Genomic DNA, 14845 nt, shown 5'->3' with positions numbered 1-14845 from the left:
TTTTTAAACATCTGGTTCCACATTTAGTCTCTATTTCCTGTTATGATAACCTCCACTCCTCTGGAAAAATGTTCCACTAGAGCAGGAGATCCTCCACTTTAAATCATTTAACCTCCTAAGGCCTGAGCTTTGGTTTGGCTTGCATTTTAGATTTCTTTCAGTTATTTGGGGTTAGGAAGAACCAATAATTAAAATAACCATATATTTTCTTTGAACATGAGCTCTTCTTGGAAAAAAATGATGTCACTTATGTGGACACTCGGTCTGTATCTACAGAAAACAATAAAGACACCTTTGTGCACAATGTCCACGTATGTGGACACCCAGGTCGTAGGAGGTTAAAGGATATCTTTGCGCACAGAGGTATTGTCATGCTGGAACAAGTTTGAATCGGCTGGGAAGAGAAGCGAAGGTTTCGTGCTAACGGCTTCAAAGACATTTTATACAATTGTGTGCGTCCGACTTTGTGGTAACAGTTTGGTAAAGAATCACACATGGCTATAAAGTGTCCCAATACTTTTGCCCAATGAAAAGCTAAAAAAAAACCACAGTGACTTCATGCTGCACCGGTGCTTTAATGCTTACACGGAATGCTACTTTTATCAGAATTACACTAATTACACAACAGATCCATTCAACCCCCGCTCAGCCTTCTCCGTTTCTATGGCGACGCTCAGGTCGTCAACACGGCCATTACAGTAGAGTGATATAGCAATATAGTAAATGTCAGTGTAACTACTTTAATCACGCAAAGGGATATTTTAAGACCAGGCTTCAGCAAGAGTAAACTGCCAGGAAGCATAAAAAAAAAAAAAAAAAAGACAAAGAAAACGCAGTGGGTTTTTGTGAGATAAAGTTTAGAGTTCTGTAAAGGTGTAGAAGACCCCAATACAAGTACATTGGACTCTATAGATTTCATTATCTTATTAACGTCTTGCCTCCACACATGGCAATGTAGATGGTGTAGAACGATTCATGCCATGCTTTGGTACAGACAGACAGGTTATCTGTGCAGACAGACAGACAGGTTATCTGTGCAGACAGACAGACAGACAGACAGACAGACAGGTTATCTGTGCAGACAGACAGACAGGTTATCTCTACAGACAGACAGGTTATCTATACAGACAGAAAGATAGACAGGTTATCTGTGCAGACAGACAGACAGACAGGTTATCTATACAGACAGACAGGTTATCTGTGCAGACAGACAGACAGAATGACAGGTTATCTATACAGACAGGTTATCTATACAGACAGGTTATCTGTGCAGACAGACAGACAGGTTATCTATACAGACAAGTTATCTATACAGACAGGTTATCTATACAGACAGACAGGTTATCTGTGCAGACAGACAGACAGAATGACAGGTTATCTATACAGACAGACAGGTTATCTGTGCAGACAGACAGACAGAATGACAGGTTATCTCTACAGACAGACAGGTTATCTATACAGACAGGTTATCTGTGCAGACAGACAGACAGAATGACAGGTTATCTATACAGACAGACAGGTTATCTATACAGACAAGTTATCTATACAGACAGGTTATCTGTGCAGACAGACAGACAGAATGACAGGTTATCTATACAGACAGAAAGATAGACAGGTTATCTCTACAGACAGACAGGTTATCTATACAGACAGGTTATCTATACAGACAGACAGGTTATCTATACAGACAAGTTATCTATACAGACAGGTTATCTATACAGACAAGTTATCTATACAGACAGGTTATCTGTGCAGACAGACAGACAGGTTATCTGTGCAGACAGACAGACAGGTTATCTATACAGACAAGTTATCTATACAGACAGGTTATCTATACAGACAAGTTATCTATACAGACAGGTTATCTATACAGACAAGTTATCTATACAGACAGACAGATTATCTGGACAGACAGACAGAATGACAGGTTATCTATACAGACAGACAGAATGACAGGTTATCTATACAGACAGGTTATCTATACAGACAGACAGGTTATCTGGACAGACAGACAGAATGACAGGTTATCTATACAGACAGGTTATCTATACAGACAAGTTATCTATACAGACAAGTTATCTATACAGACAAGTTATCTATACAGACAGGTTATCTATACAGACAGACAGAATGACAGGTTATCTATACAGACAAGTTATCTATACAGACAAGTTATCTATACAGACAAGTTATCTATACAGACAAGTTATCTATACAGACAGGTTATCTATACAGACAGGTTATCTATACAGACAGACAGGTTATCTATACAGACAGACAGGTTATCTATACAGACAGGTTATCTGTGCAGACAGACAGACAGACAGGTTATCTATACAGACAGGTTATCTATACAGACAGACAGGTTATCTGGACAGACAGACAGAATGACAGGTTATCTATACAGACAGACAGATTATCTGGACAGACAGACAGAATGACAGGTTATCTATACAGACAGACAGAATGACAGGTTATCTCTACAGACAGACAGGTTATCTATACAGACAGGTTATCTATACAGACAGACAGGTTATCTGGACAGACAGACAGAATGACAGGTTATCTATACAGACAGGTTATCTGTGCAGACAGACAGACAGGTTATCTATACAGACAGACAGGTTATCTGGACAGACAGACAGAATGACAGGTTATCTATACAGACAAGTTATCTATACAGACAGGTTATCTATACAGACAGACAGGTTATCTGGACAGACAGACAGAATGACAGGTTATCTCTACAGACAGACAGGTTATCTGTGCAGACAGACAGACAGGTTATCTGTGCAGACAGACAGACAGACAGACAGACAGACAGGTTATCTGTGCAGACAGACAGACAGACAGACAGACAGACTGGCAATCTATACAGACAGACAGGTTATCTATACAGACAGACAGGTTATCTGGACAGACAGACAGAATGACAGGTTATCTCTACAGACAGACAGGTTATCTATACAGACAGGTTATCTATACAGACAGACAGAATGACAGGTTATCTATACAGACAGGTTATCTATACAGACAGGTTATCTATACAGACAGGTTATCTATACAGACAGGTTATCTGTGCAGACAGACAGACAGACTGGCAATCTATACAGACAGACAGGTTATCTGTGCAGACAGACAGACAGGTTATCTATACAGACAAGTTATCTATACAGACAGACAGGTTATCTGTGCAGACAGACAGACAGGTTATCTATACAGACAGGTTATCTATACAGACAGGTTATCTATACAGACAGGTTATCTATACAGACAGACAGGTTATCTGGACAGACAGACAGAATGACAGGTTATCTCTACAGACAGACAGGTTATCTATACAGACAAGTTATCTATACAGACAAGTTATCTATACAGACAAGTTATCTATACAGACAGACAGGTTATCTGGACAGACAGACAGAATGACAGGTTATCTATACAGACAAGTTATCTATACAGACAGGTTATCTGTGCAGACAGACAGACAGACAGGTTATCTATACAGACAAGTTATCTATACAGACAGGTTATCTATACAGACAGACAGAATGACAGGTTATCTATACAGACAGACAGAATGACAGGTTATCTATACAGACAGGTTATCTGTGCAGACAGACAGACAGGTTATCTATACAGACAAGTTATCTATACAGACAAGTTATCTATACAGACAAGTTATCTATACAGACAGGTTATCTGTGCAGACAGACAGACAGGTTATCTGTGCAGACAGACAGACAGGTTATCTATACAGACAGGTTATCTGTGCAGACAGACAGACAGGTTATCTGTGCAGACAGACAGACAGACAGGTTATCTATACAGACAGGTTATCTGTGCAGACAGACAGACAGACAGGTTATCTATACAGACAGGTTATCTATACAGACAGGTTATCTATACAGACAGGTTATCTATACAGACAGGTTATCTGTGCAGACAGACAGACAGGTTATCTGTGCAGACAGACAGACAGACTGGCAATCTATACAGACAGACAGAATGACAGGTTATCTATACAGACAAGTTATCTATACAGACAAGTTATCTATACAGACAGACAGAATGACAGGTTATCTATACAGACAGACAGAATGACAGGTTATCTATACAGACAGACAGGTTATCTATACAGACAGGTTATCTATACAGACAGACAGAATGACAGGTTATCTATACAGACAGACAGAATGACAGGTTATCTATACAGACAGGTTATCTATACAGACAGACAGGTTATCTATACAGACAGGTTATCTATACAGACAAGTTATCTATACAGACAGACAGGTTATCTGTGCAGACAGACAGACAGACAGACTGGCAATCTATACAGACAGACAGAATGACAGGTTATCTATACAGACAGACAGAATGACAGGTTATCTATACAGACAAGTTATCTATACAGACAGAAAGATAGACAGGTTATCTCTACAGACAGACAGGTTATCTGTGCAGACAGACAGACAGGTTATCTGTGCAGACAGACAGACAGACAGACAGACAGACAGACAGACAGACAGACAGACAGGTTATCTGTGCAGACAGACAGACAGGTTATCTATACAGACAAGTTATCTATACAGACAGGTTATCTGTGCAGACAGACAGACAGACTGGCAATCTATACAGACAGAAAGATAGACAGGTTATCTCTACAGACAGACAGGTTATCTATACAGACAGGTTATCTGTGCAGACAGACAGACAGACTGGCAATCTATACAGACAGACAGGTTATCTGTGCAGACAGACAGACTGGCAATCTATACAGACAGACAGCTTATCTGGACAGACAGACAGAATGACAGGTTATCTATACAGACAGACAGGTTATCTATACAGACAAGTTATCTATACAGACAGAAAGATAGACAGGTTATCTCTACAGACAGACAGGTTATCTGTGCAGACAGACAGACAGACAGGTTATCTATACAGACAGACAGAATGACAGGTTATCTCTACAGACAGACAGGTTATCTGTGCAGACAGACAGACAGACAGGTTATCTATACAGACAGGTTATCTATACAGACAGACAGACAGACAGGTTATTTATGCAGACAGACAGACAGACAGGTTATCTATACAGACAAGTTATCTATACAGACAGAAAGATAGACAGGTTATCTCTACAGACAGACAGGTTATCTGTGCAGACAGACAGACAGACAGGTTATCTATACAGACAGAATGACAGGTTATCTATACAGACAGACAGGTTATCTATACAGACAAGTTATCTATACAGACAGAAAGATAGACAGGTTATCTCTACAGACAGACAGGTTATCTGTGCAGACAGACAGACAGACAGGTTATCTATACAGACAGACAGGTTATCTATACAGACAGACAGAATGACAGGTTATCTCTACAGACAGACAGGTTATCTGTGCAGACAGACAGACAGACAGGTTATCTATACAGACAGACAGGTTATCAATGCAGACAGACAGATTGACAGGTTATTTATACAGACAGGTTATCTATACAGAGAGAAATATAGACAGGTTATCTATACAGACAGACAGGTTATCTGTGCAGACAGACAGACAGACAGGTTATTTATGCAGACAGACAGACAGGTTATCTATGCTGACAAACAGGTTATCTATACAGACAGACAGGTTATCTATACAGACAGACAGATTGACAGGTTATCTATACAGACAGACAGGTAATCTGTGCAGACAGACAGACAGACAGGTTATCTATACAGACAGACAGATGATCTATACAGACAGACAGATTGACAGGTTATCTATACAGACAGACAGGTAATCTGTGCAGACAGACAGACAGGTTATCTATACAGACAGACTTTGAAATCAAATTTGTATAAATGACTACAAATCTATAAAGAAGTCCCATGATGAATATTAAAGTAATAAAATAAAGTGTGTGTGTGTGTGTGTGTGTGTGTGTGTGTGTGTGTGTGTGTGTGTGTGTGTGTGACCTTGCGCTAAGACATTTGGAGATTTTTAGATGTGGCCAGTGGGTTCGAGGGCCCCAGGGGGAAACACACCCACACATAACCCCCCCCCAGACACACACACTTATCACTGATGTAATTTATCCTTGTTAGTATTGTGTGTTTGTGTGTGTGTGTGTGTGTGTGTGTGTGTCGAATGACCCTGACACTTAGTGCCCTTCTAATTTGGAGTCTGTATTTTAATATGTGTTTGAAACATGAGTGTGTTTATTTATTCACTCTGGCGCTCACCTGTCTCACTCTCTCCATCTATCTCTCTGTCTAATTCTCAATCTGTCTCTCTCTCCAACTCTAACTCGCCATCTGTCTCTCTTTCTCTTTTACTCTCTCCGTCTAACTCTCCAACTGTCTTTCTGTCTCTATCTCTCTATCTCTCTCTCTCTCTCTCTCCATCTGTCTCTCAGTGTAGCAGCACCTAGTGGTCCTGTGTGTGTGTGTGTGTGTGTGTGTGTGTGTGTGTGTGTGTGTGTGTGTGTGTGTGTAAAACATGCCATATTTACACCCAACTATTCATATTCTTAAACACCTGTTACAGCATGAGGTTTTAATCATAAATGTGCTGGATCTCAATCAGATTTCATCTTAATTACTTTATTATTATTATTATTATTATTATTATTATTATTACTATTATTATTATTATTATTAAATAGTTAAAAGGACTAATCTTTGTTTAAATTTATTTGCCTGAAACCATCAAATTTGCATTGATTATACATTTATGATCCACCCCACTCACACCCACCTGACACTCTACTGACCCGCTATGATCCACCCCACTGGCCCACTATAATCCACCCCACTGATCTACACCAATGCCCAACTATGATCCACCCCAGTGACACTCCACTAATCCGCTATTATACACCCCACTAACCCACTATTATAAACCCCACTGGCACCCCAATGACCTGCTATGATTCCCCGCCTGACCTGCTCTGAGCCTCCACACTGATTCACCACGCTGACACCCCACTGACCCGCTATGATCCACTTCACTTACTCACATGATTCAGTGATTCAAACCCTGACATCCTGAAAGACAAAGCCGAATATCTTTTAGTCATGAATTAATGATTCAGTGACAGACTTTGACTTGCTAAATGTGAACATCATGTCTAAAGATTCATTTCCCTCTGAATACGGGGACAGTGATTTACTCACATAAATGTCTCATTTAAAACCAATTACATACGTTGAAACACAATGGAACAGTCACTAGAGAAGAGAACATCATTGCTATTGTAACCTGTGTGCTAGTCTAAGTAGTTAGCATAGGAATTCTAGAATGTGTCATTTGTACACATTATAAATATATGTATCATTGTGATTAGAATCTGTCTGTCTGCCTGATTGTCTGTCTTTCTCTCTACCTGTCTGTCTTCAGGTGATTGACATTAAGGCGAAATTGAAGCAGGCGAAGAGGTTCTGGACATCACTTCCTGATGCAATCTGTTCTAAAGAGAATGTGATCGAACCAAACAGTGACCAGTGCTGGAACAGTCACACTAAAGGAAGGCAAGATACATTTATATATATATATATATATATATATATATATATATATATATATATATATATATATATATATATATATATATATATATACATATATACATATATACACACACACACACACACACACACACACACACACATACACCGTGAAGGGATTGTTGACTTTAAAATATGGTCTATGTGTGTGTGTATACACTTGCACTAGAAAAGAAAAGAGGGTAGAAAAAGGTCCTGTTTCTTGTCTGTGTGATGGATTTGCCAAGGGGAAGGGTGTAGGGTGTAGGGTGTAAGGCAAGTTCATTTTCAATTGGAATGGAATTTGGGTCACCTTGCTCCCTTCAGAATCACTTGAGAGGTGAATCGTGTTCTGAATGTGAACTGTGGAGTGTGTTTACCGAGAGGGTGGGGTTGTGTCCTAATCCGCACCAGTACAGTAATAAATACAGGAAATGGATTTACAGGTACCTTAAGAACATATCTAGTAGTAGCAGTGTGGTTTGGGACAAAGCTGATGCGCTAAACCTACTTTCTAAATACACATTTTCAAAGATGGTGCCTGTTTGCTTTGTGGAAGATGAAACGGGAACCATGAGAAACATTTGATATTTAGCTAGCGCTCAGGTAAGCTAAGTTTTTCTTTTATACTGACGGTGAAAACCAGACTGAACTACACCCTGAATGACCATCATGTCCTTCAGAGGAGTTAGCATCGACCACTGAGTCAACTTGTTGGGTTGCATAATAATGAGCCTTCATGCAGAATGTTCTAGTGAACCCATGGCTAGCTAGCTTTCTTTTCAGCTGTACGGAATGTCAGATCAAGCGATATGAACTAGCTGTACATCCAATATTAGTGAATACAAACCAGTTCTGTGATTAAAGAGAAGTTATCATCGTATTGCGAAATGAGACAGAACCATCCGGAATGTCCACATTACCACAGATGTGTTGCTTCATGTTCCTTTTTAGGACTGATTTTACACTGTAATTGCACTTACAGTGAGGAAAATAAGTTTTTTTTAACACCCTGCTATTTTGCCAGTTCTCCCACTTAGAAATCATGGAGGGGTCGGAAATTGTCATCGTAGGTGCATGTCCACTGTGAGAAACATAATCTAAAAAGAAAATCCAGAAATCACAATGTATGATTTTTTAACTATTTATTTGTATGATACAGCTGCAAATAAGTATTTGAACACCTGAGAAAGTCAATGTTAATATTTGGTACAGTAGCCTTTGTTTGCAATTACAGAGGTCAAACGTTTCCTGTAGTTTTTCACCAGGTTTGCACACACTGCAGGAGGGATTTTGGCCCACTCCTCCACACAGATCTTCTCTAGATCAGTCAGGTTTTCTGGCCTGTCGCTGTAGTTTGAGCTCCCTCCAAAGATTCTCTATTGGGTTTAGGTCTGGAGACTGGCTAGGCCATGCCAGAACCTTGATCTGCTTCTTACAGAGCCACTCCTTGGTTATCCTGGCTGTGTGCTTTGGGTCATTGTCATGTTGGAAGATCCAGCCTCGACCCATCTTCAATGCTCTAACTGAGGGAAGGAGGTTGTTCCCCAAAATCTTGCAATACATGGCCCCGGTCATCCTCTCCTTAATACAGTGCAGTCGCCCTGTCCCATGTGCAGAAAAACACCCCCAAAGCATGATGCTACCACCCCCATGCTTCACAGTAGGGATGGTGTTCTTGGGATGGTACTCATCATTCTTCTTCCTCCAAACACGTTTAGTAGAATTATGACCCAAAAGTTCTATTTTGGTCTCATCTGACCACATGACTTTCTCCCATGACTCCTCTGGATCATCCAAATGGTCATTGGCAAACTTAAGACATGCCTGGACATGTGCTGGTTTAAGCAGGGAACCTTCCATGCCATGCATGATTTCAAACCATGACGTCTTAGTGTATTACCAACAGTATCCTTGGAAACGGTTGTCCCAGCTCTTTTCAGGTCATTGACCAGCTCCTCCCGTGTAGTTCAGGGCTGATTTCTCACCTTCCTTAGGATCATTGAGATCCCACGAGGTGAGATCTTGCATGGAGCCCCAATCCGAGGGAGATTGACAGCCATGTTTAGCTTCTTCCATTTTCTAATGATTGCTCCAACAGTGGACCTTTTTTTACCAAGCTGCTTGGCAATTTCCCCGTAGCCGTTTCCCGCCTTGTGGAGGTGTACACTTTGTCTCTAGTGTCTTTGGACAGCTCTTTGGCCTTGGCCATGTTAGTAGTTGGATTCTTACTGATTGTATGGGGTGGACAGGTGTCTTTATGCAGCTAACGACCTCAAACAGGTGCATCTAATTTAGGATAATAAATGTAGTGGAGGTGGACATTTTAAAGGCAGACTAACAGGTCTTTGAGGGTCAGAATTCTAGCTGATAGACAGGTGTTCAAATACTTATTTGCAGCTGTATCATACAAATAAATAGTTTAAAAATCATATATTGTGATTTTTTGATTTTTAAAAATTTTAGATTATGTCTCTCACAGTGGACATGCACCTACGATGACAATTTCAGACCCCTCCATGATTTCTAAGTGGGAGAACTTGCAAAATAGCAGGGTGTTCAAATACTTATTTTCCTCACTGTAGCATAAATGCTGGCATAGCCAAGGCCTAAAAAGTCCAAGGAGGAAAAAACAATCAATAAACAGCTATGATAAACAATCAAATGGTTCTTCTTATCTTCTATGAAGTATCAAGGAAATTCTAGCAGGTCAAAGCACTTTCAAAATTCCTTATCAAATCTTCCCCACTTTTTCGGAATACCTTAAACTAGGGTTCTCAATTTCTTTCCACAAAAGTTGCATTTATTCTATTGAATTGTACCTCGGATTTTTTTGGTCTGTAAATGTCTTTTTCTATTCGCTTGGCTCAGTGGTTTCTTGTCTTTAAATCCTTTCTGTGGAAACTTTGCTTCTCTTTGCTCAGGAAAGTGCCTGCAGGCTTTAACATTGCTGGCTCTGATGATCAATCAACCGTGAACAATCAGCCGAATCTCTCACGCCATTATGAAAAAAAAAAACACTTCACGAGTTTCCTGAAATTGTAGCCAACCAAGATATTCAATTTAGGGTTTTTTTTCTAAAGAGTTGTCTGGTTGGTATTTTCGCTTTAACATGTTCAATCTTTCTAAACACATGCATCTAATACTATTTTTACCTCCTTTGAAAACATTGGGGGCGGGGCTAATGGAAATAAAAGAATCGCATTTGACATTTGGACAAGCATGTAATATTCACTTTTAAGGAGACGAATTACTAGGACACTCAATTGATTACATTCATTTTAGCTTAAAAAATTAATTAATAATGTGATAAGATCTCATAGCTCACAAAAGTGAGTACACCCCTCATATTTCAGCAACCATTTTAGTATCTTCTCAAGACAACCTGTCCAAGAGCATGAATTACTGGAACCATGTCCTGTGGTGAGACTAAGATAACCTTATTTGGCTCAGATGGTGTCCAGCATGGTGGTGGTAGCATTATGGTCTGGGGCTGCATGAGTGCTGCTGGTACTGTGGATCTGCGGTTTATTGAGGGAAACATGGATTCTGACATGTACGCTGACATTCTAAAGCAGAACATGATGGCAGGTTTTCAACATAATAACGACCCCAAACACACCGCCAGGACCCTTTTAAATCATTAGTATTATTTTCACAAATATTTAGAATAATCAAGTAAGCTTAGGATTTGTTTTGTTGATTTAGTGCAGTTTAAAATGTACCAAAAAGTGGAAGAAAAAGCAGCAAAAACAGCTTTTTGCAGTTTGTCAGCACATATTGTGATAAGATGTAAATTACTGTTGCTGTTAAGTTTATGATTTTATACATTATCTTGGAAAATTTCTGGAAAGACTTCTGATTGGCTGCGCCTATGCCCAACTCAGTGCAATTAAATTTTTTTCTTATAGAGAATTATATTAATTACAAATACTTTTACATTTATAATGTAAGTTCCTTATCCCACCTGCACCCACCATAGCTTTACCACTGCCCGCTAGCACACCTAGTCATAATAGAGCCGCCATGCTAATGTGTTATGCAGTGACTCACCCGGCTCTGTCCTTGATCCTGCCTCTTGGACTCTCTTTATATCTTTCAATCCAATTTCAGACAAACTTTATCGGCGCAGATATCAAAACCTATATTCCTGAAATATAGAGAAGTAAATGCAATCGAGCGTTTTGACCCGAGTCGTCGCCTCGTTCCGCTTTTTATCTTTCTCAGCTCGATTCCAGAATGTATTTTTTTCAATTACAATGCGCCATTTCAGTTCAACTGTCAACTTTTTGTGGGAATAAAACACACACACACGCACACACACACACACACACACACACACACACAGGTGGAAACAGTAAGTAATTTTACTTACGTACATGTAAAGTTACCGGTTTAAAAATCTACTCCAGTAAAAGTAAAAAGTAGCTCATTTAAAATTGACAGAGTTGCTTTTTTTTAACAGCAGGGGGTAGAGTGGGGGATTCTAGTGTACTTTAAAAAGGACAAGATGATATGACTCTTTAACTTGTTTTAAATCTTTAACTGAAGCAACACCTTCAAAACTTTAAGTGCAATACCAAATATGACCACTAGAATCCATGACTTGATTCTAATGTAAATTATGCAACAACAAAAACAAAACAAAGAAAAATCTCCTGTTAGAATGTAATTTATGATGCTGAGAGAAATTGCAAATGCGGATTGTAATTGTTTATTTATTTTTAATTTAAATTCAAATGGATATGATTTAAAATGTACTTGAGTACAATACTTCAAACTAAATATATCTAAGTAAAAGTTATATTTGAAGTATATAATTTAAAAAAATAGCTATAAAAAATAATCAAATGTTCATGATGGATCAAATTCTCCCTCACCCTGTCCATATCCCTCGCTGTACCAGCGATTGAGATCGTCTCTAATCTCTGTTCATTTCATAAACGCTTTATTGATATTGTTATTGCAAACAATCCGGCAGTTTTATGACCCTAATAAAGAAGTAGAAAAACATCTGTTTCTGGATGAGAAGCTTTTTTTTATTTTTTTTCCCTTTTTTTTGTTGGTTGGAACTGATTCTCTTTATTCAATTCGATTCAAATTCCATAAAAATTTATCGACGCGGCTGTTGAGAATATTGCCGAAAGTACGGGTTTGCTTAAGGGGTTTAATTGTTTTGAATTTAATTGAGTTTGCCTTTTCCTTTCTCTTCCTCGCTCTCTCCCTTCTGTCCTTCCGTTTCCATCATGCTGCCAGCCTGTCTTCCCTTGATCCGTCTCTTTCCATCAGTCAGCCATCTTGGCACGTCTCCATTTGTTCTTTCGTCGCCAGATGGAGCAAATAGAAATCAAACTGTTTCATCTGTCGTTCTCTGTTACGACACGGATAAACACCGAGCCAAATAGCAGCGTACAGACGCGTCAAGATGCCCGTGTGTGATTCGCATGTGTGTGTACTTGAAAAAGGGTGTTTTACAGATTCTAAGGAAGCAGGATGACGAGGATGAGATGTAGGTCAGGCGTTTTTTTTTTTTTTATCTTTCCAGTCATGGCTGACACGCAGTTATTCAGCAAATGCATGATTGCTGTTCCTAAATCCCTACATAATCCGAACTAAATAGTACACCACTTCTGGAACATTCTAGTACACCGTACAGTGTTCGCTAATCAGGTGAGCAATTAGCTGTCTTATTAACTGTAACTCCTGCATGTGGCTGCATCCCAAATGGCGTACCAATGTTGTGGACTTGGTTTAATAAATGGTCACGTAGCGATTTTTAGTTTCGGTCGCTTCTCTGGTTACAATAACAACAGACTGCTCTTTGTGGTTCGCTCCTAAACCGCCGCATTAACGGTACACTGGGTGCACTAAAGCATTTGCTTCAAGTGGCATTCGCTAGCGACGAGTTAAGCTGCTAAGAGCTATTCATATTGAATCTCTGGAAACCGCTCAAACCGCTAAACACTACACTGAAGGGATTCAGTGGTTACTGTTTAGGGGTGAGGGGGAAAGATGTTGATTGGAATATTAAAACGTGCTTTTACAGGGGCGTTTAGGAGTCGGGACATGAAAGATTAGCGGCTAGGGATTTATATTTGGGGTTTTGGGTTTATGTGTTTGAGGATTGTATGTATTTAGGAGTCGTTTGCTGTTGTGTTCTGTGGTAAAGTAAATGGGTTCTTTTTTCTAGGGGCTAAATAACGTCCTTTCCATAGTATTTAGGCGTTAACTACAATTGTTTCCGCAGTCTTTTACCTTTGTTTTTTCTTTTGTGCAGATATTTTTCTGGAGTTTAGGAAGTAATGTTCCTGTCATCCGCATGATGCTTAATGATTCCTTAAATACACACGTATTCCCTTAACGTTTAGGCGTTAACTACAGCTGTTCAATTTCATGTGCAGGTATTTCCCTGAGGTTGTCAAAGACGGCCTGACCAATCAGCTGAGTAATCCAGAGGTGGCCATTGACATCACTCGGCCAGACACCTTCATCCGGCAGCAGATCATGGCTCTGAGAGTGATGACCAACAAACTGCGCAGCGCTTACAACGGCAATGACATCTCCTTCCAGGACTCCAGTAATTTACTTTTTTTTTTAGATGCTGTTGTTACGCTACTGCTAATGTTCATTGGAAGATGAAATATAATGCTAGTTTATGTTTAAACTTGTTTAAAAAAAATAAAATAAACAGTAAATTCCATTGCAGATATATTACAATGCTAGTTATATGATTAGAAGACTTATTATAATGCTAGCATGTTCACGTTAATAACATTGGCAGAGGTAAACGTTTTCTGTAACGCTAACTCCTTAGATAACATTTTTTTTAATATATATATATATATATATATATATATATATATATATATATATATATATAATACTCAAAATTGGATATGAAGATAAATGCATAAAAATTCTTTTTTTTTTTTTTAAAAAAAAAGGCCGCTAGCTAACACTAGTTAGCAAACTGTATAAAGTCACAGCGAGACAAAGTTTGCTATCTGTTGAGATTCCTCTATTTTTTTTTCCCCCTTCGATTCTGTAGTTTTGATGGACTCGGAAGCCACGAAGCTGCCCGTAATTTCTTTTGTATCACAGGTTCTTTCACATTCAAATGAGCTGACATTTCCAGCAGGCGCATTTTTATCCTCATTCAGTCCGAGCGCTAATTTAGACCCGCAGAAGGCAATTTTTGCTCCTTTCGACGTGAGCTTAATTGCAATGTCAGTGGGGGATTCTGGGTAGAAAAATCCTCTGATTTCGAGCCCATCTAAAGACCCGGAATTTGTTTTCTTCTCTGCG

General features: G+C 39.3%; 1 protein-coding gene across 2 annotated transcripts in view; it reads left to right on the top strand.

The window, feature by feature from the left end:
- Window positions 1-14845, top strand: part of gpc6a (glypican 6a) — a 155976-nt gene that overhangs the window by 140508 nt on the left and 623 nt on the right. For both annotated transcript variants that reach the window (XM_046837834.1, XM_046837832.1), the window contains 2 exons: window positions 7395-7525; window positions 13942-14117. In XM_046837834.1, coding sequence (XP_046693790.1) covers window positions 7395-7525; window positions 13942-14117 — 307 coding nt within the window. The remainder of the gene's footprint in view (window positions 1-7394; window positions 7526-13941; window positions 14118-14845) is intronic.

The sequence above is a fragment of the Silurus meridionalis genome, chromosome 24, assembly GCF_014805685.1.
Source record: "Silurus meridionalis isolate SWU-2019-XX chromosome 24, ASM1480568v1, whole genome shotgun sequence".
Classification (NCBI taxonomy): Eukaryota; Metazoa; Chordata; class Actinopteri; order Siluriformes; family Siluridae; genus Silurus; species Silurus meridionalis.
Note: the sequence above shows the minus strand (reverse complement) of the source record. Positions and strands in the feature narration are given on the sequence as shown.